This window comes from Coccomyxa subellipsoidea (genome assembly GCF_000258705.1).
Source record: "Coccomyxa subellipsoidea C-169, whole genome shotgun sequence".
NCBI lineage: Eukaryota > Viridiplantae > Chlorophyta > Trebouxiophyceae > Coccomyxaceae > Coccomyxa > Coccomyxa subellipsoidea.
The window spans coordinates 1,018,788-1,040,268 of record NW_005178036.1 but is presented as its reverse complement, the minus strand read 5'-3'; the positions used below and the strand labels follow the sequence as shown (position 1 = coordinate 1,040,268).

The window sequence follows — 21,481 nt, the reverse complement described above, 5'->3', positions numbered from 1 at the left end:
TGATTGAGCTGGTCGGATACAGTGTGATTTTTGCATGTGCCAGACATATTTTATCAACAGCATAGACCCACTCTGTGCCCATGTTGCAGGAGTGCGCAGAGGCCCGGCACCTGAACAGCATTGGCAGCGGCCCTCAGATCACTTTCACACATCCAGGGGTGAGTTCCATAGCGCTCTGCGGTTATTACTGCTGTGAGCTGTCTGAGGAGTGCATTCCAAACTTTCTGAGACATCAGTGAAATTCCTTCAAGCATGAGGAATTCTGTGCCGGCAGAAGTGAGTGCCCTGTGTTCTGCTACAGCAAGCTCCCTTGTTCGACATCTCCAGCCACCCATGCTGGCAGCAGGACAGCAAATTCGCGGGCTACATAACAGTGGTCATCCTCCCGACACACCTGCCAAGCCCAGAAAGGATGGACAGTGTCACTTGGACCCTGTTGTCTCTGCCTGCACACCTCGAGTCCAGCACCAAAGCCTTCAAGGTTGGTGGCTGTCCGGACCTAATAGTACTGTAGCCTTAACTAAGCAGATGTACTCATTGGCATCTCATCTCATTCGCAGCAAGCTTGTGACAGCGAGATGAGCAGCATTGCAAGTATGGCAGGCAGATTGGAACATCAAATGCAGGCCAACAGGTCTTCTTGCGCAAAGAGCCAACGTCCTGATCCAATGACACAATCCTGATATTGCAGGCGTCTCTACATGAGCACTTGCGAGGCACATATGAGGATTATCTTGCGCAGCTGCAACGTGCACGCTGCGACATGCTGGAGAGCAACAGCAGGCAGGGGCCTCGAGCAGCGTCTGTGCCGAGGAGACAGCCCACCCCAGCGGCAGGAACTCTGTTGGACAGAGTCAGGGCCAAGGCGCAAGCAGCACCAGTCAGGGACATGGGATCGATGCTGCACAGGCATAAGGAGAATGTGCAAGTGAACCAGTGATTGCATGGCATGTAGGCCTGTGCAGGGTCGTGCTCTGTATAGACTGCAGCATCTGTAAGGTTACCTGATCTGCAAACACTTACAATTTATTATCAGTGGGCGTAAATCTTCTTGCAGATACTGATTTAGAGCTTGGTCCTAGCTAAGTTTGTTCGGCAGTCTCAGCAAAGGCACTAATTATATCCTACCAAAAGGCAAGCCCGCAAATTGGACACTGCATGAATACAAGTAGACTCCCACTCTTTTAGGACAATGTGCACATGGGAAAGACCTGTAAAGCATAAACTTGGAACATAGCATACCCTAAGAGGCTGTTCCAGTCTGCCAGACTTGTGCATGAGGCCCATAGTTGAAAGGCAGCAGAAACCTATACAATATTCCCACATAATCTGCAAAGATCAATTCCAAAGTTCCGCCATAGAAGAGGTTTGCGGCTACTATCCAAAAGATTGTCTTGACCTACTTATGAATATTCAAGTGCTCAGTCCAGACCTTGAATAGCACAATAAATGACAACATACTCTCCAACAATGTTGCCATGTAGATGCCTCATGGGCACTTTCTTGGACATCAGACATCCATCAGATTGCCATTCGCGGTCTTCTGTGCTCCTTTGTTGTTTCTGCCCAAGCGCCCGCTGTATTGGCGGCCCACCGAGTCTGACACCAGGCCACCTATGAGATCATCCACAAGTGCGCCTGCATAGCCGAGCATACTTTCACTTTAGAATTAGGGAATTTTGCGCGCGTGAGCATGCCGTGATCAACAGAGCTCTCAGCACTCCGACTGCTGTTGTACTTGAGAACAGCACAAGGTCAGGGCTGCTTGCCCGTCTCTGTGCGATTCATGAGGTCGGCATTGTCATCTGGCACAGCCTCGGCCTCTTCGTCAATGGACGCCAGGGACGAGGATGACTCATGGTTGGCGCTGGACAGCTGCCGTCGCACCAGCACAGCATAGGCACCACCTGCCACAAAAAAGAATCCGCATCAAGCTCGGTGCAGCCTAATTTAAAGAAACGCAGGCACAATTGTGTCTGTGGGCTGCTGGTACCAGACACTCCGAGGTGCAGGGCTCGGAGAGCAAGACAGGGCAGACCAATTGACAGAAGCAGCACACGAGGGGTAAGTAGAGCCCTCGAAAGTGCCACGCTGCATGCTGTCCAAATTACATGCAACATGCTCACTTTAGTCCAAAGCGCACGTGGCACAAAGGAGAGGGATTGCGGGCGCACCCTTGGCGAGCAACTCGGAGTGCGTGCCGCGCTCGACAATGACGCCGCTTTCAATAACGGCGACGGTGGAAGCGGTCTTGACGGTGGAGAGGCGGTGCGCGATAACTACCACTGTGCGGCCTGCCTCCACTCTCTCCAGCGCCTCCTGCACCAGCGCCTCGCTCTCCGCGTCCAGCGCGCTCGTCGCCTGCGCAGTGCGACCCCTTTCAATATTGTTGACTCCCTGGTGAGTTTCATGGGAGGCTGCTGGGCGGTGTCTGTACCCCTTGTATGCTTGAAGGTATCCTGCTGGAGCCAGTGGAGGACAGTTCCCCTTGAAGCACACATACTTGGTTGGCAAACCCGCATAACTGGACAACAGTCAGGAAATACAAGGCACACACTAAAATATACCGAGTTATAACTAAGTAACCCCAACGGGAAATATCCAAGACAGAGAACTCTGCACAGCAGGAGTCTCCGGGCCAAGAACTGCTATAGCTGAAGGAGGCCAGTTGAAGTATGGTGGCGGGTGGGCATGATAAGCAGCTGAGGGCAGCAAAGCCAACCTCCGCTTGAACTCTCATTGCTCTCATTGCATCTGATTAAAGCAGTGCCCACAAGACTTCTCACCGCGAGGCCACAATGCGCAGCCTGCTTATGATGCTGATGAAGAAGGCAGGGGCCGATCAGAGGGAAGAGCGTCCCTGAAGGTAGCAGGGAGGAAGAGGGGAGAGGGTCACCTCGTCGAGGAGGAGGATGCGGGGCTTGGTGAGGATGGCGCGCGCGATGGCCACGCGCTGCTTCTGGCCGCCGCTCAGGCGGATGCCGCGCTCGCCCACCTTGGTGTGGAACCCCTGGGGAAACGCCTGGATAAACTCAAACGCATTCGCCAGCTTGGCAGCCTCCTCCACCTGCCGCCCACCACAAATTCCTTCACAATTTTATTATTCAAATCCATCATCACATCAAGATTGCATTTACTGTGTATTTGAGAGGCCCCAAGAAAAGAATTTGATACGGATCCCCAATCTGCTGCACATGTTCTAGGCTGGCGTTCACTCATTTCTGCATGCCTTGACCAGATTCTTTTCAAAATCTCTTCGTTGGACAGCGCATACAGCAAAGTTTGAAGAGGCCTGAATCTTATGCTGCATGCGCTTTGGATTGAGAGGAGCATGTTGCATGTAATTGAGCAGTATGCAGTGCGGCACTCCTGAGGGGTGTGAACATGCACAACAGCGCACCTGAGCCAGTGAGATGGATGACGGATCTTGGACGCCGAAAGTGATGTTGTAAAGAATGGACTCTGCAAACAAGATGGGCTCTTGACTGACGATGGACACCTGCGACCACACAAGCATGTTGTTCCTATTCTGTGAAACCGTCAGACCAGACTTTCCTGCTATTTCAGGAGACAAGGAACAGGTTTTAATCTGAAGATCAGTTGGCACCTGGGAATGCAGCCACTCATGCTGAATTTCAGGAAGGTGCACTCCATCCAGCATGATTGCTCCTCTCTAACGCACACACACAACTCCCTCAGCCATCTTACCCACACGAGTTTGGAATCTTTCTCAACCCAAAAAGTGGGCAGCAAAGATGCAGAACAGCACTACATGTGAAGAATGGAGTGCACCTGAGGATCATAAAAGCGCTGTATGAGATTCACAATGGTCGACTTGCCGCCGCCAGAAGCGCCCACCAAGGCAAACTTCTGACCTCGCTGCACACGGAGGCTGAGCCCTTTGAGAACCTGCACATCCGGCCGACTGGGATAGGCAAACCTGCAGCAAAAGCGTAGCGTCAGCCCACAAACATGCATTGTTCCCTTGGTGAGCCATGACAGCAAGAATGAAATAGTTCAAACTGTAGTGATATGAGGAATTGATATTGCGTGCTGAGTGATGCGTTGTGCACCAGGCATTGTCGAAGACAATTTCTCCTCCCTCTGGGGAGCCCATGGGCTTCTCATTGCCAGATGGCTTCTGACGAGCATGCCGATCCAGCAGCTCAAACACTCTTCTGCTTGCACCAACAGCCTGCCACAGTGCAGCAATACAGATTCAGTATGCACATCCCCAGAAAAAACTCAACCCTCATCCAAGGATAGCAAGCAAACACATTCAGAATTGCCGGTCTCATGAAAAAAACACAGGTGCAAAGTTCTCGTGCTTACCTGGATCAGATTGGAAATCACGCCAGCCAGGGCGCCAACATTTGTGCCCACATAGAGGGCGTAGATGACAAAAGAACTCAGCTGACCAGCCGAGAGCTTTCCATCAACGACCTGCACAGCCATATCCCTGGTGTTGATGCATGGTGAACCAATAGTTACAGACTAATCCTTCAACAATGCGCATGCATTGATATCATTACTAATTGTAAGCCATGGGCCTACCTGGCGAGCTCCAAACCAGAGCACTGTCACGATGGAGCCAGTGCCTATGATGGAGTTGAACCCAAAGAAAAAGCCGGAAGCGCGCGCCGACTTGAGGCCCCATTGCAAAACCTGCCCTTGCGCTCCGCCATATCTCTCTGTTGATGCTGTCTCCTTTGCAAAAGACCGCACCTGCGTAGCACCCAACAATCCTTCCACTCAGCAGCTTGCACGGCATACAGGTGATGCCATACACGGCTCTCTAGATCTCGCACAGGTACAAATTATTATATGCATGTCTCTTGCAATGCGCAACCAAGGCTCTCACCGTGCGAATAGAGCCGAAGCACTCCTCAGCCACGGTGGCGGCCTGTGCAGAGGCTGTCAGCATCTCGGCCGTGTACTTCATGTTGAGCTTGCTGAAGATGCGGAAGGACACCAGTAGGAATGGCAGGCATGCCAGTGTCAGAGCCGACAGCAGCGGGGACGTCATAAACATCAGAACCAGGCCAAAGCTGGCCACCACCGATGACCGCAGTGCGATAGATATGGAAATTGTTCCAGCGCTCTTCATGAGCCTTGTGTCCTGCGTGCAGCACAGCAATTTGTAAGGGATAATTGCTAACAAGTGAGATGAAATGTGCAGGCACGTAGCATGTATGGATGAGAGCTGCGGCTCACCTCGGACAGCCTATTCATGAGCTCCCCTGTCCGCACACGGTCAAAAAATCCCACCTCCTGTAGAATTATGTGAGAGAAGAGATTGTTCCGCAGCCGCCACATTACCTTCTCCGCGCTGGCATTGAACAGCCTGCACCACACAAGGTACATCGGTGGGCGCCAGGAGCATGCCATGGCTTCCATGCATCACAAGCTGGAGTGCGGTGATTCTGCAAAATCTGTCAGGACCAAGTACACTGCGCTATGTTGAGAGAAGATATGTGGTAACGCACCAGCTCCTGATACCGGTTGCAACCCCGCCAACTGCAAGGATACCAATGATCTGGAAGAGCTTCTGGTTGAGCACACGTTTTGCCACGTCCCCAGAACTCTCCTCCTTTGCATAGTTGATGCAAACATCGATGAGCTCTCCTGCAAGCTTGGGGACTGCCACTGTCGCCAAGGATCCCACGACCAACGCAAGCGTCCCAAGAAAAAGCACCTACGTTCAGATCAAGATCCTCAATATGACAGGGAGAGGACTGAAGCTCTCTTTATCTGACAACGTAAATGATGTGACAGGGTCTAAATTTGGTAGTTTTGTCCCGGGGTCAAGCTAAGGGTCTCACTAACGCTTCTTTCTTTGCCAGACTGACAAGTCTCCATGCACTGGCGCCATTTCTCTGCTGCCCAATTTCAATGTCATCAGCATCCTGATCATCTCTCAACAGAGTATAATCTTTCGAAAGAATACGCCTCCTCCCACCACCACCCCACATTTCCTTCCTTTCTCCTTTTTCGCAAAAGCTAGGCAGTACACAGTGCTCGACTTGTCTGCTTCCGGCAATTGTCGAGCTTCGGAAATGTTTGCATCGCTCAACCAAGCCCTCTGCTACCACACTGCAGATAAAATCTGAGTACAATGCTGCACAATTGCAGCATCTCTGGGTGCCAGGTGTTGGGGATATGACTAATGTTAACAGCACTTGCATTCATCGAGCAGGATGCCGAGGCGAGAGTGGCAACGAATTGTGTAGAATTGCAGAGACATTCTTCTGAACGCGCTAACCACTCCTGAGGGCGTAGGAACAATGCATCATGTCTGGACCCAATGTCATGCATCGGAAGTAAGAGACAGTACTGAAGACACCGAGTAGATTTGTAGAGCCACTTTTGTGATTGTTTTTGGTTTTGGTTTCTTCTTCTCAAGGCTTGCAGAATGTTGCCATGTGGCAGTTTCCAGGGGCAGCACCAGCTGCACGGCATGTCAAGCCACAGCCTCAATGGAACCTTATGCACGTCACACACGATCTTCCGTGGGGCACCAAGACGGCATATGAGATTGCATATGAGAACAAGATGCTCACAGACATCCCAAGAATCGGCAGCATTTGGGACAGACCTCCAGAACTTCCAGTCTTGGCTGAGGGCGAACGGGGTCAGAGGCATCGGTGAAGAAGACAGCAAAATTGCTCTGTACACTACTGAGAGCGGAGAGCGAGGCTTGATGTGCACCAAGGTGCTAGATCTGTTCTCTCCTTTACAACGATATCCACTTTCCTCTTGCTGGTCACGCTACCAGCAGTGAAGGAGGCCTGACAATTTCATCTTTAGGGATCTGGATACTGTACGCAGAACTTTTGAGCTGTGGCAGCTCAGTGCAGGGTGTGGCTCAAGGAGAGTCCCTGCTAAATGTACCCCTTCGGCTCGGCATCATTGATCAAGCACCGGATGAGCTGGGAGACGATCTTTTGGAGGTGTCTCGTCTAGCAGTGCAGCTGCTGCAGGAGAGAAACAAGGGAGACAGCTCACAGCGGTATCCCTGGCTCCAGGTGAGACCAGCTTTACCCGAATTCTGCTGAAAGGATTTGCCCAATAACATGCACTTGACATGGACATTGCTGGGGAACAGGTCTTGCCTGAGGAGGTACCGTCTCTTTATGGAAGTTTCCCTGAGGAGTTGTACGGCGCTCTTCAAGGGTCTGTGGCTGAGTGCGACCTGAGGAAAGCAAAGCAGAGAGCCCCGACTGAATATGCAAAGATCAAGGACATCCAGATCATCGGGACCGCCACAGAAGCAGACTTCAGATGGGCTATTTCGGTGCGTGCAACGTAAACAAGGAAAACCCCGCTGTTATGGACATTCCTGCTGCACATATATAGCACCTCTTGCGAATCCTTTCAATCTGATGTTGGCAGGTGGCTCACTCCAGGGCATTTTCAGTGCCTGGAAAGCAAGGAGATGATGACATCAGCATAAACATGCTGATGCCCCTGGTAGACATGCTCAATCATCGAGGGAAGGAGTGTTCATTTCTGCTCTCTGATGAGTCAGAAACCGAAGACAATGTCAGGTGAGGCACATGTATTGACTCAGTCCCAGCTGCCCAATTAACAGAGACATGTTTGGTGGCAGCAATCAGTGATGCGCAAAGTGTGCAGGTGGGACATTGTGCGCCCAGGAAATTCCCAAGGCGGAGACTGGGAAATGGTTGTTTCGGCCACCAAGGACATTGAGGCTGGGGAGGATACCTGGCTCTCCTACAGCGCAGAGCCAGGCTCCCAATTTTTGCTGCACTATGGCTTTGTGTGAGTTCAATTTCCCTTCCTATATGTACACCTTGCGCCAGTGATATAGCGCCTTCTGCCAAGAATGGTCATGCAAAAAATCCCGGTCGTGAGCCAAGAGTTGTCTTACAGCATGTGCTGAGGGCTGTTAATGTTTGCAGGCCAACCCGCAACCAGTTTGAGCAGGTTATACTGTTCCAGAGCATCTCTGAAGCAGTGCACTGGGCAGTGGCTTCCTGCACCCCAGAGGTGTGCGCATCTCATGGTCTGCATTGTTTAATTCTCCATTCCGCGTACCGGAATCCATGTCAAATTCAGTGTTGCATCTTTTAGCATTGTGTAAGCACCTGTGGTTGACTTGCTTTACCAGAGATTTCCAGAGGAAAAATTGGAGATCGAAGACCGCATTGACAGAGCCATACAGGCTGCTCAAAATGCCTCTGATGCAGCTGCAGCGGGTCCTCTGCACATCGATGTGGAAGACAAGGCTGACCTTGTGAAGGCAAGTGCTACCCATTGTTTCTTGCAGTGCTCCTGATGATATACTGTGGCGCTCTGAATATGTTGATAAATGACAAGTGGCACTTGCATTATAAATCAAAGGGAGTGACAGAGCGTGTCTTTGAACAGTTCTCAGCTGGAAGCAGACTGGATGACCGCCTGTTTGCTGCTCTGACCGACCTCTCTGGCGGAGGGTCAAGAGGGCAATGGTATGCCACACAAGCACTGGCAAAACGCTGTGAAGAGGTAATGCCAGCTCTCTTGCATGCAGAAGAAAAGCCTTCACTTCGGTCGTCTGGAATAGATCTGGAATGTGCAGCACTCATGCAGCTTGCAACAGAAACCGTGTTGTGCCATGCAGCTTTTGAGCTCGCCAGGCTACAGTCATATTTTGGAAGACCTGCACATCCTGGCATCAAGTTTGCCGGATGAAGATGGTGGCTACTTCCCTGCGTTAGAGGAGCACTACATGGAGGTGGGACCCGCTGCTCTACTTTTGTGCTTGATAAATCATGGTGCTAGTAGTGTGACTTTCAAACGTCGATAATTAAGATGAAAAGAGCACTGTCTGGTGTAATTAGTTGCAAAATGTGTTTGGGCAGGCGATCCAATTACTGGAGGACAGTGGTTGCATAGAAGCGAGCACCCCTGAGTACAACAAGCAGAGCCCTCCTGTACTGAGCTATCTTGAGCTTCAAGCTGTCAAATTGCGAACGTTTCAGAAGATGCTCTTATGGGATGCTCTCATTCAGTTTCATGGGTCCAAGTACAGCGCAAGAAGGTCATAAAATGTGGTTGTGATTCTGATAATTACATTTTTCTACTACAGTATCAGTGCTCAGGCTGACTCAGCCAAGTCAAATTAAGGAAATGATACACAGAGATGCACTAACTCTGTGAAGACAGATGTGTGTAACATTCAAAAGATTCATCAAGCAAAATTATTTACATGTACTCTGGATGCAAAAGCATAGCCTGCTGAGCAATCCTAGGATGTCTCAACATTTCAGCGGCATCCTTGTCTTGTCAACATTCCTGATGCCACTCTGTAAACGGAATCTTTGGCTCTTCCTCTCACAAGGACATGTCCTTTGATGGGGTCTGCCTGATTTGGAAATAAAGCTTGCCACATCAGGTCAAGGTCCTTCTCCAAACCAGGTCTTTCATATGTACACTGACAGCAGCTGAACAATCTTCCTTCAAGAATTAAGGGCCCTGGCCGTCCGGGGTCAGTGTGGTGGATCCCGACCCCTGCCTTTTTGCCCCGTCGAGGAAGGGATTTCTCGTGGGGGTGACAGAAGTCCCATCTGCCGGAATCGTTGATGGGTAGTCCGTCTGTAGCCCGATGCCCACGCCTTCTATGCTGCTTCCGTCCTGGCCGCCAGATCTGTCCATGCCCGCCGCTGCAGGGACCGCCTCCAAGCCCGGCGCCGGTGCAGGCGCATGCAAGTAGGTCTGCACGCACAGCAACCATGTATATGTCAAACGTGTCTGATCAAGTCAAGCTGACAGGTCACCATGCGACACCATCCGGACATTTGTCAGAAGGTCGAGCGAACAGATCAACATTGTGTGCAGAAGTACATGCGCACGTTGGAGCCCCTGTTCATTGGACGACAGCTGCGCAGAAAGCAGCATGGGCTTCTCTGAAGGAAAAGGGAGGCTGTCAGAAAGCAAGGGGAGGGGCAGGCACACCATGGTTCTGACGTAGGGGGCCACAAAGTGGCCGATGGTTAGGCCGATCAGCAGCACGGCGAGCAGGACCAGAATGGTGATGAAGACTGTGCAGGGCTTGGGGCAACGTGAGCGCTTGGAGGGCGCAGATAGCAGGCCACCTCCCCAGCTGCCTCTCCATTTCCTGCCCACTACGGGTTCCTCCTGGTACGGATTCGCTGACGGCTCCGGCGTCGGATAATTCTTGGCCGGGCTGCGGTGGTCGCGCGGCGGTGTGCCGGGCTCGACTGCGCGGAGATCTCTGCCAGGAACATTCACCAGCTCAGCAGTGGACGCTGCAGATCTCAGCCCCGCACACAAGCACAGGTGCCCCAGGGAAGACCTTGGTGGTGGTGGACAGTGTTCTGGACATGAGGAGACAAGGGGGGTGCAAGGTTGGCGAACCTGGCATGGCTGGGGTTTGCGCTGACCTCAGCACCATCCTCACCCCATCTGACGTGTATGAGTGGAATGTCCTGTGGTTCCTCTGCACACACAGCAAACACTAAATGCCACATGGCCATCAACAAAGCCATGCTCCAGCTGTTCTGCCTGTCCACTTGCTTGCCAGCCTTGATGAAAGTCAGTCGGGTACAAGGCATGTCCAAGCTCCAAGATTATTTTCCATGCACCTGCTGCGGAAGGCTGTTCAATGCTGAAAGTGTGTTTAGAAGGGCTGGCTCCCGCTCTTCCCTCTTCCAGTAACGAGGCTGACCTGTCCAGAGACGGGGAGGAGTTGCCTTCTCCTTTGTAGTAGCCTGATAGTGCACAGGACACCTTCTCAACATACAGATAGTATCGCTGCTGTCCAAGCAAGTATCCCGTGTAAAGTCACGACTACCTTGAAGGGCTAGGGCTCAAAATGGGAAGGAAACACACCAGATCTGTTGGGTCGCGCTCTATCTGCTGCCTTCTGGCGCAATTGTTCTGTGGCAGCCCAATCACTGCTGGTGGCTGGAGCTGAAACTGCGCTAGGAAACATCATGCGTGGTGGTGACTCAGCGCTGCTGTAGGCCCCTGGGGCCTTTGGGGAAAATGTCTTCGTCATATTGTTCCCTGAAGTCCTTCTTTATCTAAATACTGCACCTGATCCCAATGCCTAGACTACAAGCTCGTGTGCACAGCAATGGTGATGATGACTTGTCCAAGCGAGCTGAAGCGGGGTGGCTTAGTGGCTTAGGTCACTTATTACAACGTTGCCCATGTTGCAGACATGCGTATGAACCTTCCGCTTTCAGGCCAGCAGCGTCAAATTCCGGTAAGGAGTCGAACGCTTGTGATCTGGCCAGTTCCCAAAAACAAGGTGCCCGTAGGAAGCCAAGAAAAGATAAACGGAGACAATGCAGCGAAAATCTTCGACCGTTGGGAAGAATGGGCAGTCTGCCGTGGTACTAGCTTAGGCAACGTGGATCAAAGTTCCTGTATACTAAGTCTTTCCAACAAGCCTTTGCCGTTGGGTCTCACAAATCAAAATCCCTAAGGCGACTTTTGCTTCTGCTTGGTGCTTTCCCTCCACAAACAATGTAATATATCTGAGAAGAGACAGAGAATTCTGCATCTCGCGTGGTCGTCACCCTACGCGTGGTCGTCACCCTAGGCTTGCCCTAAATTTATACCCTGTTTAAACGAAAGCGTGAGGGCAGTGATAAATATCCTGGACTAATAAATTTCCCTAGTCATGAAGACTGGACAATGTCAGGATCAGGGACGGCCTCAAGGCCATTGAGCAATACATTCTGCGTCATTAATGGTAAGCTAGAGCATAGTGTGACTGGGGCTTAAGAGCACCGGCCCCTATAAGATTGACAAGGGCACTTTAGGTCACTGTGTCCTCTCTGGACTCTCGTACGAAGCAGTGAGTGGCCAACCTCGGCATCGCACAAAGGAAGTTTCCTTGTAGAACTCGAGCCATCATGAAGAACTTTCGCAGCGAGGAGATGCAGCTCATGCAGGTGCGAAGGGCTTCATCTGATTGTTGGAAACTTTACTCTGTTGCCTTGCGTCGATCCTGTGTCAACTAATTTCGAATGTGCATTTCGCAGCTGATGATGCCAGCAGAATCGGCGCATGACACCATAGCTGCATTGGGGGAGGTTGGGCTGCTGCAGTTCAAGGACCTAAACTCGGACAAATCTGCGTTTCAAAGAACGTTCGCCAATCAGGTACGTTGTTTCTTTACCAGGAAAACCTTACCGCTTGAATTGTCTGTCTGCGAATTCTGTACACGGTGGGAGCTTGCTCTCTCAATATCTTCGTGGAGATCGCCTGTGCCCTACCGTGAGGTGTCACGTATCGAGTAATTGCGATGTGCCTAGTCAGTAGACCTAGAACATCATGACTTACGCCATATTCATAATATCACTGAAAGCATGCACATGATACGCAGGTGAAAAGGTGTGATGACATGGCGAGGAAGCTGAGGTTCTTCTCAGACCAGGCAAGTGCATGGTTTGCAGCAGTCCCTGATGCTAAGGATGAATTTACTTTGTGTAGACTTTACTTCTTCACTCATCTTGTAGTCAGCTAATTTTTCCCCTGTGTGCTGTCTCACAGGTGGAAAAGTCTGGACTCATCACAGGGACGCGACTAGGTGCCGAGAGGGAATTTGATTTTGATGAGCTCGAGGTGAGATGAACGAACTTGCGCTCCTACAATGCTCGTGTTATCCCCCATGCAAGTACGCAATTACTCACTCTCCTTTGGATGTGGACAGGGGAAGCTGGAGGAGCTGGAAAGGGAGCTGCTCGAGGTGAATGCGAATGCAGAGCGGCTAGCGCGCAGCTTCAGTGAGCTTGTGGAGCTGCAGCTGGTCTTGGAGAAGGCCTCTGCTTTCTTTGACGACGCGCAGCATCGCGCATCGGCATCTGCCTTCGAGACGCGGCCAGCAGACGGTATGTTGGAGCCTGCCTGTTGAATGGTTGTCCTCTCGTGCATCTCTCCTTCAGGGTGGAAGGGATGCTTGTCCTGCATCAGACTTAGACTAAGGCCAGGGGTGAGGCCAGGTCGGTGCATGCATGGCAATCACAGATATAGGAAAGTAACACTGCGCTTCCAGGAAAAGAGACTGGGGATCCAACTGCAGGTGGGTCCGATATAGGTGCTCCGCTGCTGCCAGAGGGTGGCGCGCCAGAGCCCAAGAGCATGCGGCTGGGCTTTGTGGCGGGCACCATCCCTGAGGACAAGTTGAACGCCTTTGAGCGGCTGCTCTTCCGGGCCACGCGCGGCAACATGTACCTGAAGTGGTCGTCCGTGGGGGCTGTCGTGGATCCCACCACCACCGAGAAGGTGGAGAAGGCAGTCTTCGTGGTGTTCTTTGCCGGAGAGAGGGCCCGGACCAAGATCCTCAAGGTGTGCACTTGCGCCATCTTCGGAGTCCTGTATGGTTAGGAGGAGCAGACTGATATTGGCAATGGATGGATGAGACCTACCAGAAGGTTGCCTCAAGCATATTGGCGGTAATTGACTCCCGGCATGCGCAGATCTGCGAGGCGTTCAGCGCGAACCGCTACCCCTTCCCAGAGGACCCGACGCGCCAACGCCAGATGAACGCTGAGGTCACCGCCCGCCTGCGCGAGCTGCAGACCACCATCGAAGCAGGTGCAGCCCATGCGCATGCACCAAGTCAATGAATCCATGGGATGCTCATTTGTTTTACTGCTTTTTTTCATCAGGATTTTTGTTGAAGAGATGCCCTGGAGAAGGCGGTGACGTATGAAGGCTCCATGGCCCGCCCCAATCCATACGCGTGCTACTGCAGAAATCAGCTTTGGAGGTTCAAAGGTCACCTTTGGGTACCCCAATGCAGGGCTGTGCATGATACTGAAGTGTACACGGTGGCATGTGCAGGCGAGCGGCACAGGGACAACGTGCTGCAGACGCTGGGGGCGACGCTGCAGGCGTGGATAGCCCAGGTGAAGCGCGAGAAGGCGATCTACCACGTGCTCAACAAGTGCAGCGTGGACGTTACACGCAAGGTGCTCGTGGCCGAGGCCTGGTGCCCCGTCTCTGCCAAGCCGCGCGTGCATGAGGCCCTGCGAGAGGCCGCCCACTCCACCTCAGCCTCGGTCAGCCCACTTTTCCTTGACCCACACCCTGATATGTCCACTATAGAGCCCGCCTGCTGTGCTGTGGTGGTTCCCTGTCTTGCAGTGAGTGCAGCCCTTCTTCCCTTCTTGTTGCTCGCAATTATTTGTAGTGTCCCACTCCACCTCAGCCTCGGTCAGCACACTTCCCCCGCATCCATGATGTGCATTTTCCGCTGTAGAGCACGCTTCATTCCATCAGTATATGACCTCAAAAGAGGTCCCACGGAAGGCACAGAATACCTTGCAGGGCTGTGCATGGTGCTGATTGTGGCGCCCTGATGTGCAGTCATTGCAGCCCTACCTCTCCTTTCTTGGTGCTCACACGACCTTGTAGTGTCTTGCATTCCGTCTTGAATTGATTTGTGAGATTTGTTTGATGGTGCCCATCTTGGTGGTGCTTCCCCAATCTTGAGCCATATGGGGATATAGTTTGTTTATTTTTTGGTTGTGTCTGGCAGGTGACGACCATCTTTCAGCCGCTGGTCACATACGAGATGCCGCCCACATACTTTGCCACCTCGAAGGTCACCAGCTGTTTCCAGGAGATTGTGGACGCCTATGGTATTGCAAGATACAGGGAAGCAAACCCAGCGGTGTGTTCTCTGCTACTCTCGTACACTGTAGAGCCTGTTCCTATGTGTTGTCTGTGCTGACTAGGGCCTGCATATATAAATACGATCAGGGCACCAACTACTGGGTGTGAGCAGCTTCTGACGACTGGGTTTTGGCGTAGATCTTCACCATCGTCACGTTTCCCTTCTTGTTCGCCGTCATGTTTGGCGATGTGGGCCACGGCTTCCTGATGCTGCTGTTCGCCCTGTACCTGGTGCTGAATGAGAAGGCACTGGGGCGCACCACCCTCAATGAGATGGTGGAGATGTGCTTTGGCGGTATGTTTTTCACACTTCCACAATTGCTGAAACGCGTCTTTGAAAGAGTGTTGATGAGGCTTGGTTTGGTCACAGGGTCTCACAAGCATAGCTGTGCGCAGGCCGTTACTGCATCCTGCTGATGTCCATTTTCTCCATCTACACTGGTCTGATCTACAATGAAGCCTTCGCCATTCCACTGAGTGTCTTTGGATCTGGGCACTGGGCTTGCCCCACAAACGCTGCGGTGGGTGTCTTTCTAAGCTTACTGCCCTATACTCCATGGCTGTGCTACTAACTTTCTGGGTTGCCTGCAAACAAGTGCCTGTTGGCAAAATGACCTTTCATGCACATGTCAGGGCGCTTACTTTCTGCTGTGCATGTACCAGGTCACGGACAGGGTGAAGATGCACTTTGATCCGGCGCTGTGCCCGGCAGCGTACTCTGATGGCCTGGCCATGAACTCCAAGTCCCCATACCCATTTGGAGTGGACCCTACCTGGAAGGGCACTCGCACGGAGCTGCAGTTCCTCAACTCTGTCAAGATGAAGATCTCCATCCTTCTTGGTGAGCAATTAGGAACCATCCTTTTGTGATGGGAAAGTGTGGGCCTACCCACATGGCAATCAAGTGATTTGACTTAGCACTTTTTTCAGATGGTATGCACTCCACTTGAGACGTTGGACCCCCCCTTAAGCCAAGTGCATGCACTGGTCTGGTGACTCCAGCACTTCCACATTGCGGAGCGTGGTTTTGACCGTTATGGCTCATTTTGACTCGCACCACTGCTCCTGCGCAGGCGTGATCCAGATGAACGGCGGTATAGTGCTGTCCTACCTGAACCAGCGCTACTTCCGGGACAGCCTGTCCACCTACTGCGAGTTCATCCCCCAGATGATCTTCCTCAACGGCCTCTTCGGCTACCTCTGCCTGCTCATTGTGGGCAAGTGGATCTCCGGGTCCACCGCCGACCTCTACCACGTCATGATCTACATGTTCCTCAGCCCCGGCACCAACGGCCTCGCGTGCGCCGACCCCGTCTCCGGCAAGCTCACCTGCCCCGAGAACATCATGTTCACCGGGCAGGGGCCCCTGCAGGTGCGCACACCTCCCCACGCATGTGGTCATATTGAAGCAGCTGTCAGGATAGCTCTGTTGGCAGAATTGGGCCCTCTTAAATAAAGAGCCTTATGCTGCATGATATAGTCGGGCCTGTTGGGGGTAAGACGGATCGCTCATCAGCTCGCAGGGCATATTTATTATATTGCCTCCAGGTGTTCAGGGAAAGGGAAGCTTTGCATCTGGCAAGCTGGCGCACTTTTAAGGAAGCTGGCAGGACTGTTCCTGTGTTTATTATCAATGAGAACTGTGATGCGGCGCAGGTGTTTTTGGTGCTGGTAGCGCTGGTGAGCGTGCCGATAATGCTGCTGCCCAAGCCGCTGATCCTGCAGAAGCGGTTCAAGGCGCGCGCGGCGCAGCTGGAGGAGTACGGGCGCGTGTCGCCCCACGACGAGGACGAGGAGAGCGGCGTCCTGCGCATGGCCGCCCCCGCGCACGAGCATGAGGAGGAGTTTGACTTTGGCGAGGTCATGGTGCACCAGGTACGCGGCGTTCCCTGTCCTCCTGTGCCAACCTCCTGTCAGGCTCCCACACACAAGGCATATGATCTGTCTTTTTCATCAGGATTTGGCGTATTCGTGTGAGGGAGCGCTGTCCTCCCAGAGCATCCTTCAATTTGCCAGCCACCTGTTAGAAGAGAAGGTGTTGCCTTCACGCCTTCCTGCATGCTATCTCACTTTTGAGAAGCATTCGAATTGTCTGCTTGTGTGAGCTTTCCCTGAGCAGGCAAGGGCTGTTGTGCTGCAGATGATCCACACCATCGAGTTTGTGCTGGGAGCTGTCAGCAACACTGCCAGCTACCTGCGGCTGTGGGCGCTGTCGCTGGCGCACTCGCAGCTGTCCGCCGTGTTCTATGACCGCGTCCTCATGACCGCCATCAAGTACAACTCCTGGGTCGCTGTCTTCATAGGTGAGGCACCCGTGTGATGGTACTGCGTTCTTTTGACTTAATTCAGCAGTGAATCTCCATGGGATTCCTGATGCAGATCCTCCTGGACAGGTGCATACAACTTGCAAGCTTACAACTGAAAGACACCGTGGGCTGATTGTAATTCTGTTGTGCTGGGCTGCAGGCTTCTTTGTGTTTGCTCTTGCAACGCTGGGCGTGCTGATGCTCATGGAGACCCTGTCAGCTTTCCTGCATGCGCTGCGTCTGCACTGGGTGGAGTTCCAGAACAAGTTTTACCATGGTGAGTCCTCAACTTCCATCCTCTCAAGAGAGAATCTATGCAGTGATTGCCATGCAAAGGACTTCGAAAGGTTTTGTGCCCTCAATAGTCGCATGCATCACAAGGTCTCACCGCTCATTTTGTGCGTGCAGGGGATGGATACAAATTCATGCCGTTCTCATTTGAAACTGTGCTAGCTGAGGATCTGTGAGGCTTTGTGTGAAGGGTGCTCAGAGGATGCTGTCCTAGGAATTCTGTTGTTGTTTGTGCGCCACGCGTGCAAAATAAAAAGCAATTGCACAAGAGTTTCTGTTATACATGATTTTCCTTGTAAAGTAGTCACGGTCCTTGTATCATTACAAACGCAGCCTCACAGCGCATACAGATGAAGCTCGCTCAGCAGAACTGCCCAGACGTGTTACACAAACATTATCAAAAGCCACGTACACTAGCATGCAACAAAAAGGAATCAAGCTCGCAGCTTCCGCTACTTTGGCACCAGCTTGCCCTTGGCGTCAAATGTCTTCCTGAATGGGATGAAGTCCAGTTCTCCCGGCATGAATTTCTGCAGAACCTTGGGCACCCTGCACGGGGGACGACTGTTCAATTTCTGCCTTTGCATTCACAAGGTGTGTGCAGCCATGCTCCCTCTGTTTTAATTACAGCTGCGCTGCAGGCAGCGAAGCAATGCAATGTAGCAACAAGCGAGATGTATTTTAAACGTACCTCACGCCATCGGGAGTCTGGTAGTTTTCCAGTAGACAGCACAGGGTGCGCTCAGTTGCAGACAGCGTGCAGTTGAGCATGTGCACATACTCCTTGCGGTTCAGATCGCTGCCTGGCACTTTGGGCGTCCGCATGCGCACCTCCAATCGCCGTGCCTGCTCCCAGCATAACACTGGCCCTTGGCATCATTCCAAAACGACCAAGATGAACAAGAGGCGCAAACTCCCGCACCCTCAGGTAGCTCAACAGAGTTGGTGCACAGGAGCTCATCTGAAACAGGAGAGAATGCATACATGAGAGTCAGTGCGAGCGCCAGTGTAGGTTTTCAATTGAAGGGAGCCTAAACAACTCACCTGGTAGTCTGTGCAGTTTGAGCAGGACACCAGCTCCCGATACTTCTTCGAGGCTGGAAACCATGCTTCAAGGTCGTACTTCTTTGCTGCCGCATTGTTCAGCTCCCCGCTGACGATGTTCACCACCTGTGATCACCAACACAGCACAATTTCCCATAAATTGCTTTTCCACTGATCCAAAATCCACACGTCAAGCGAGTGGCATGCATCACCAAGAAAATTGAACCAATAATGCCATCCACATGGATCATCCATGGCGGTGGAAGTCAATACTCACGTGGTAGGGGACTTCCAGCGCTTGATAGAAGTCCTCTGCATTGGTGAGCATCTCTTCCAAGGCGGCCCATGACGCATCATTGTCAGGCGAGGTCACGAAGAACTGCTCGACTTTCTCAAACTGGTGTATTCTGCACCATGAGACACATATTGATTAGGGATGCTGTGTCGCATGCACTTCCCACCACAGGATCATATGGAAGTCCTGTCCTCTGCACATCAAAATGATGGCAGCCAGCTGACCTGAAAATGCCAAGAGTGTCCCGCCCATGGCTGCCGGCCTCTTTGCGGAAGCATGTGGAGTAGCCTATATACTTCAGGGGCAGTTGGCTTTCCTCAAACCACAGCTTCCTGTGCATTGCGCACAGCGGCTGCTCTGATGTGGCAATCAGGTACTTGTCATCTCCCTCCCCTGTAGAGTGATACACACCAGCATCAGCATAAAGATCAGCCCCGGAGAAACTCCTAGATCTCCTGCAGAGGAACAATTTCAGCGCTAGACATATGGTCAACATTGAGGTGTCGGGTTGTAATACTCACCAGTGACCTTATAGAGTTCCTCATCGAATTGCTCTAGCTGAGCGCACTCTGCCATGATGTCTTGACGCATGAAGAAGGGAGTCATCACTGGCTGACACTTTCGAGCATAGCCATGGTGCAGGGCTGCCTGTATGATTGCCTGGTTCAGCAGCACGCCCTCATTCTTCAGGTAGAAGCCGCGCCCACCTGCCATGATCATGCATGCATGCATCAGAACTCAATTGGGTCTTCATCAGCCAGTCATGGTGTCTTCACTGTGGTAAGAGCTTGGAAAGTCTACATTTTGTTGCTGATGTGCTCATTCATGAAATCAAAGCAAGTCAAGAGTCGATGCAAGACAGACAAGGCAGTGCGAGCGCCAATGAAAGCACAAAGATCTGCCTTGCGGTGATTTGGCTAAATGCAAGCCACCTTGACTGGCCACCACAGGAGTGCGCACCTGCAACCATGGTGCCTGCCTCCAGGTCAACAATGTCCAGCATCTGCACCAGGTCCACATGATTCCGCAGACCATCCTCCTCCCTTGGCTCGCCATATGTCTTCACCACCACATTGTCCACCTGGGGATAGATCACAGGTAGCCTTCACACACGGTAGCTTTATGACAGGAGTCATCGCTCACATGCAGCGTATTAGTTCAGGTCTCATGGAAAAGCAGGCTTGCCCACCTCGTCATTGCTGACTGGCACAGAGTCGGGCACGAGGTTGCCTATGAGCATGATGGTCTTGTCCCGGGTCTTCTCTGCTGCTTTCACATTCTCCTCTGCCGCCACAATGTCTGCTTTCAGCCCCTTGCTCTTCTCCTGCAGCTCTGCTGTGTCCTCCTTTGCCTATGCAATAAGCAGCAACATCAAACTGTGTCACAGAATGTCAACATGCCATAGTTTGGAAAGATCAAGTGTGCATGCAGCATGCCAGATCTTAGTATGCTGCAGGAGTGTTGTCAGTCGGCTTCAAGCCACCAGCAGACTGCAAGGGCTGGCTTACCTTGCGCTTCACCCCGATCGCCTTGTTGAGAGCATTGAATTCTGTCTTCAAGCGCTCCATATTGTACACAGCTGCGTGTAAGAAACACGAAGGCTTCAACATGGGCACCTCCTGAGCATGCAAAGAGGGCGCAAGCAGCTGTCAAAGCAAACATACCATCACGCCATTGCTTGTCCAGATCTATGATCTTATCAACCAAGGTAACATCGGCGAATCGGCGTCGCTGTGATTCCCTGATGAGGTCCGGATTGCCTCCCTTCCCTGCAGTAGCAAGCAGCAGCGGTGTGGAGAACCCACATGGTTGATCAGCAAGCAACTAGATTCCAAAGAGATTAGAAAGGGGATCTTGGAACGAGATATAGTGCGTTGCATTGCCCTGAACATTCACAAACAAGAGTACCCATCATCTTACCTTCTCGGAAAAGATTGACGTCCAGCATTATGAGGCGCAACTGATACAACAATTTACAATTTTGGCAGAAGTATCTGAAATTGGGAGAGAGAGGTTCACAATGAGGAAGCAGTACCGGAAGCAGCCGCAGGGTGGCCAATATTGGCAGGTGGGCCTGGGCGTCATTTGATGCGAGCAACAGCAGCAGCAATCGCAAAGACCCTTAAATACATTTGTCTGCACCAAAAAAGGAAGAAAAGTTCTCACTAGAGTACTGGAGCTCGACATCTTGACACAACAATTGGCTGAGACTAGATGCACGAAGGTGCACGCGCTTACTTGTTTGTTATTTCTGTCTGTCTTCCCTCCGATGAATGTTATGAATCAGCGAAAATTTGACTTTGCATATTTACTCACACTACCGATCGAAGTGATCGAATAGTTGAGTCCAAGTACTTCTCTGTGCCTACTGCACGTTGTGAACATTGGTGAAAGCACATGACCGAGAGCATTCATCATGGCTGGCTTTCGCACATTTAAAGCTTTCAAATGATTGCAGGGTATGCAGAATGCCTAGGCAGAGCGATGCTTTCTTCCGAATTGGTCTGCCGATGCTGCTTTTAGTCACTGGTGGCTCTTTGTTCCTGTCTAAGCTCCTGCAAGGAAAGTTCGATATCAAGGCACGTGAGAAATTAAAAGTGATGACGCTATATTGTACACCATTTTCTGGATAAGCCTGCACCTGAATAGTCGTGCACAATGTGAGGGCCTCGACAACTGCTAATGTTACAGGACGCTCAGAATAAAGCAGCAGAGTTGGGATTGGAGTCGCAGCTGAGCAAGCCCCAGGCAAGCTTAGAGGAAGAGCTGCAGGTGAGCATCTATGTATAAAGCCATCCAGTGTGACAAAGCCAACCTCAGGGCTCTTGGCTGCCACCTTGAAGAATTGATGGAGTGACTCACTTGGAGTGGTGATGCGCAGAGATTTAAA

The 21,481-nt window shown here is 51.9% G+C and overlaps 5 protein-coding genes across 5 annotated transcripts; 2 read left to right on the top strand and 3 right to left on the bottom strand.

Moving 5' to 3' along the window:
- Positions 1–1,755: 1,755 nt before the first annotated feature.
- On the bottom strand, positions 1,756–5,972 carry COCSUDRAFT_36464 (putative ABC transporter; the record flags this gene model as incomplete). Its single annotated transcript, XM_005648006.1, has 13 exons — positions 1,756–1,907; positions 2,175–2,361; positions 2,897–3,067; positions 3,434–3,499; positions 3,608–3,673; positions 3,793–3,940; positions 4,074–4,195; positions 4,333–4,443; positions 4,555–4,725; positions 4,862–5,119; positions 5,215–5,344; positions 5,487–5,695; positions 5,850–5,972. 13 exons carry the CDS (start codon positions 5,970–5,972, stop codon positions 1,756–1,758), a joined length of 1,914 nt encoding a protein of 637 aa, XP_005648063.1.
- A 244-nt stretch (positions 5,973–6,216) lies between these two features.
- Positions 6,217–7,117, top strand: COCSUDRAFT_53365 (hypothetical protein; the record flags this gene model as incomplete). Its single annotated transcript, XM_005648005.1, has 3 exons — positions 6,217–6,712; positions 6,858–7,025; positions 7,106–7,117. Coding segments are annotated over exons 1-3 (480 nt in total), but the record flags the coding sequence as incomplete, so codon positions are not given.
- A 2,351-nt stretch (positions 7,118–9,468) lies between these two features.
- COCSUDRAFT_63053 (hypothetical protein) lies at positions 9,469–10,417 on the bottom strand (the record flags this gene model as incomplete). Its single annotated transcript, XM_005648004.1, has 3 exons — positions 9,469–9,717; positions 9,958–10,237; positions 10,407–10,417. 3 exons carry the CDS (start codon positions 10,415–10,417, stop codon positions 9,469–9,471), a joined length of 540 nt encoding a protein of 179 aa, XP_005648061.1.
- Positions 10,418–11,682: 1,265 nt separating this feature from the next.
- On the top strand, positions 11,683–17,564 carry COCSUDRAFT_28885 (V0/A0 complex, 116-kDa subunit of ATPase). Its single transcript, XM_005648003.1, has 17 exons — positions 11,683–11,927; positions 12,018–12,137; positions 12,362–12,412; positions 12,529–12,600; positions 12,689–12,866; positions 13,058–13,323; positions 13,455–13,572; positions 13,822–14,039; positions 14,519–14,653; positions 14,794–14,950; positions 15,052–15,176; positions 15,319–15,496; positions 15,729–16,027; positions 16,312–16,530; positions 16,796–16,958; positions 17,122–17,238; positions 17,370–17,564. The coding sequence occupies exons 1-17, from the start codon at positions 11,889–11,891 to the stop codon at positions 17,426–17,428; spliced, it is 2,514 nt and encodes an 837-aa protein (XP_005648060.1). The 5' UTR covers positions 11,683–11,888; the 3' UTR covers positions 17,429–17,564.
- Positions 17,564–20,573, bottom strand: COCSUDRAFT_47324 (serine-tRNA ligase). Its single transcript, XM_005648002.1, has 11 exons — positions 20,512–20,573; positions 20,256–20,360; positions 20,100–20,170; positions 19,781–19,942; positions 19,552–19,672; positions 19,113–19,298; positions 18,816–18,984; positions 18,574–18,703; positions 18,297–18,422; positions 17,944–18,098; positions 17,564–17,801 (listed from the first exon to the last, which is right to left on the bottom strand). The coding sequence occupies exons 1-11, from the start codon at positions 20,537–20,539 to the stop codon at positions 17,705–17,707; spliced, it is 1,350 nt and encodes a 449-aa protein (XP_005648059.1). The 5' UTR covers positions 20,540–20,573; the 3' UTR covers positions 17,564–17,704.
- Between the last annotated feature and the right edge of the window lie 908 nt (positions 20,574–21,481).

What these genes read in the sequence shown, in the direction of transcription:
- COCSUDRAFT_28885 (XM_005648003.1), top strand. Translation starts at nt 11,889, where the DNA reads ATGAAGAACTTTCGCAGCGAGGAGATGCAGCTCATGCAG. An exon ending in CGAGACGCGGCCAGCAGACG is followed by an intron (nt 12,867 to 13,057) that starts GTATGTTGGAGC and finishes ATCCAACTGCAG; the next exon opens with GTGGGTCCGATATAGGTGCT. An exon ending in GGTGGAGATGTGCTTTGGCG is followed by an intron (nt 14,951 to 15,051) that starts GTATGTTTTTCA and finishes AGCTGTGCGCAG; the next exon opens with GCCGTTACTGCATCCTGCTG.
- COCSUDRAFT_47324 (XM_005648002.1), bottom strand. Translation starts at nt 20,539, where the DNA reads ATGCTGGACGTCAATCTTTTCCGAGAAG. An exon ending in CGATCGGGGTGAAGCGCAAG is followed by an intron (nt 19,943 to 20,099) that starts GTAAGCCAGCCC and finishes CTTATTGCATAG; the next exon opens with GCAAAGGAGGACACAGCAGA. An exon ending in GACACTCTTGGCATTTTCAG is followed by an intron (nt 18,704 to 18,815) that starts GTCAGCTGGCTG and finishes CTCATGGTGCAG; the next exon opens with AATACACCAGTTTGAGAAAG.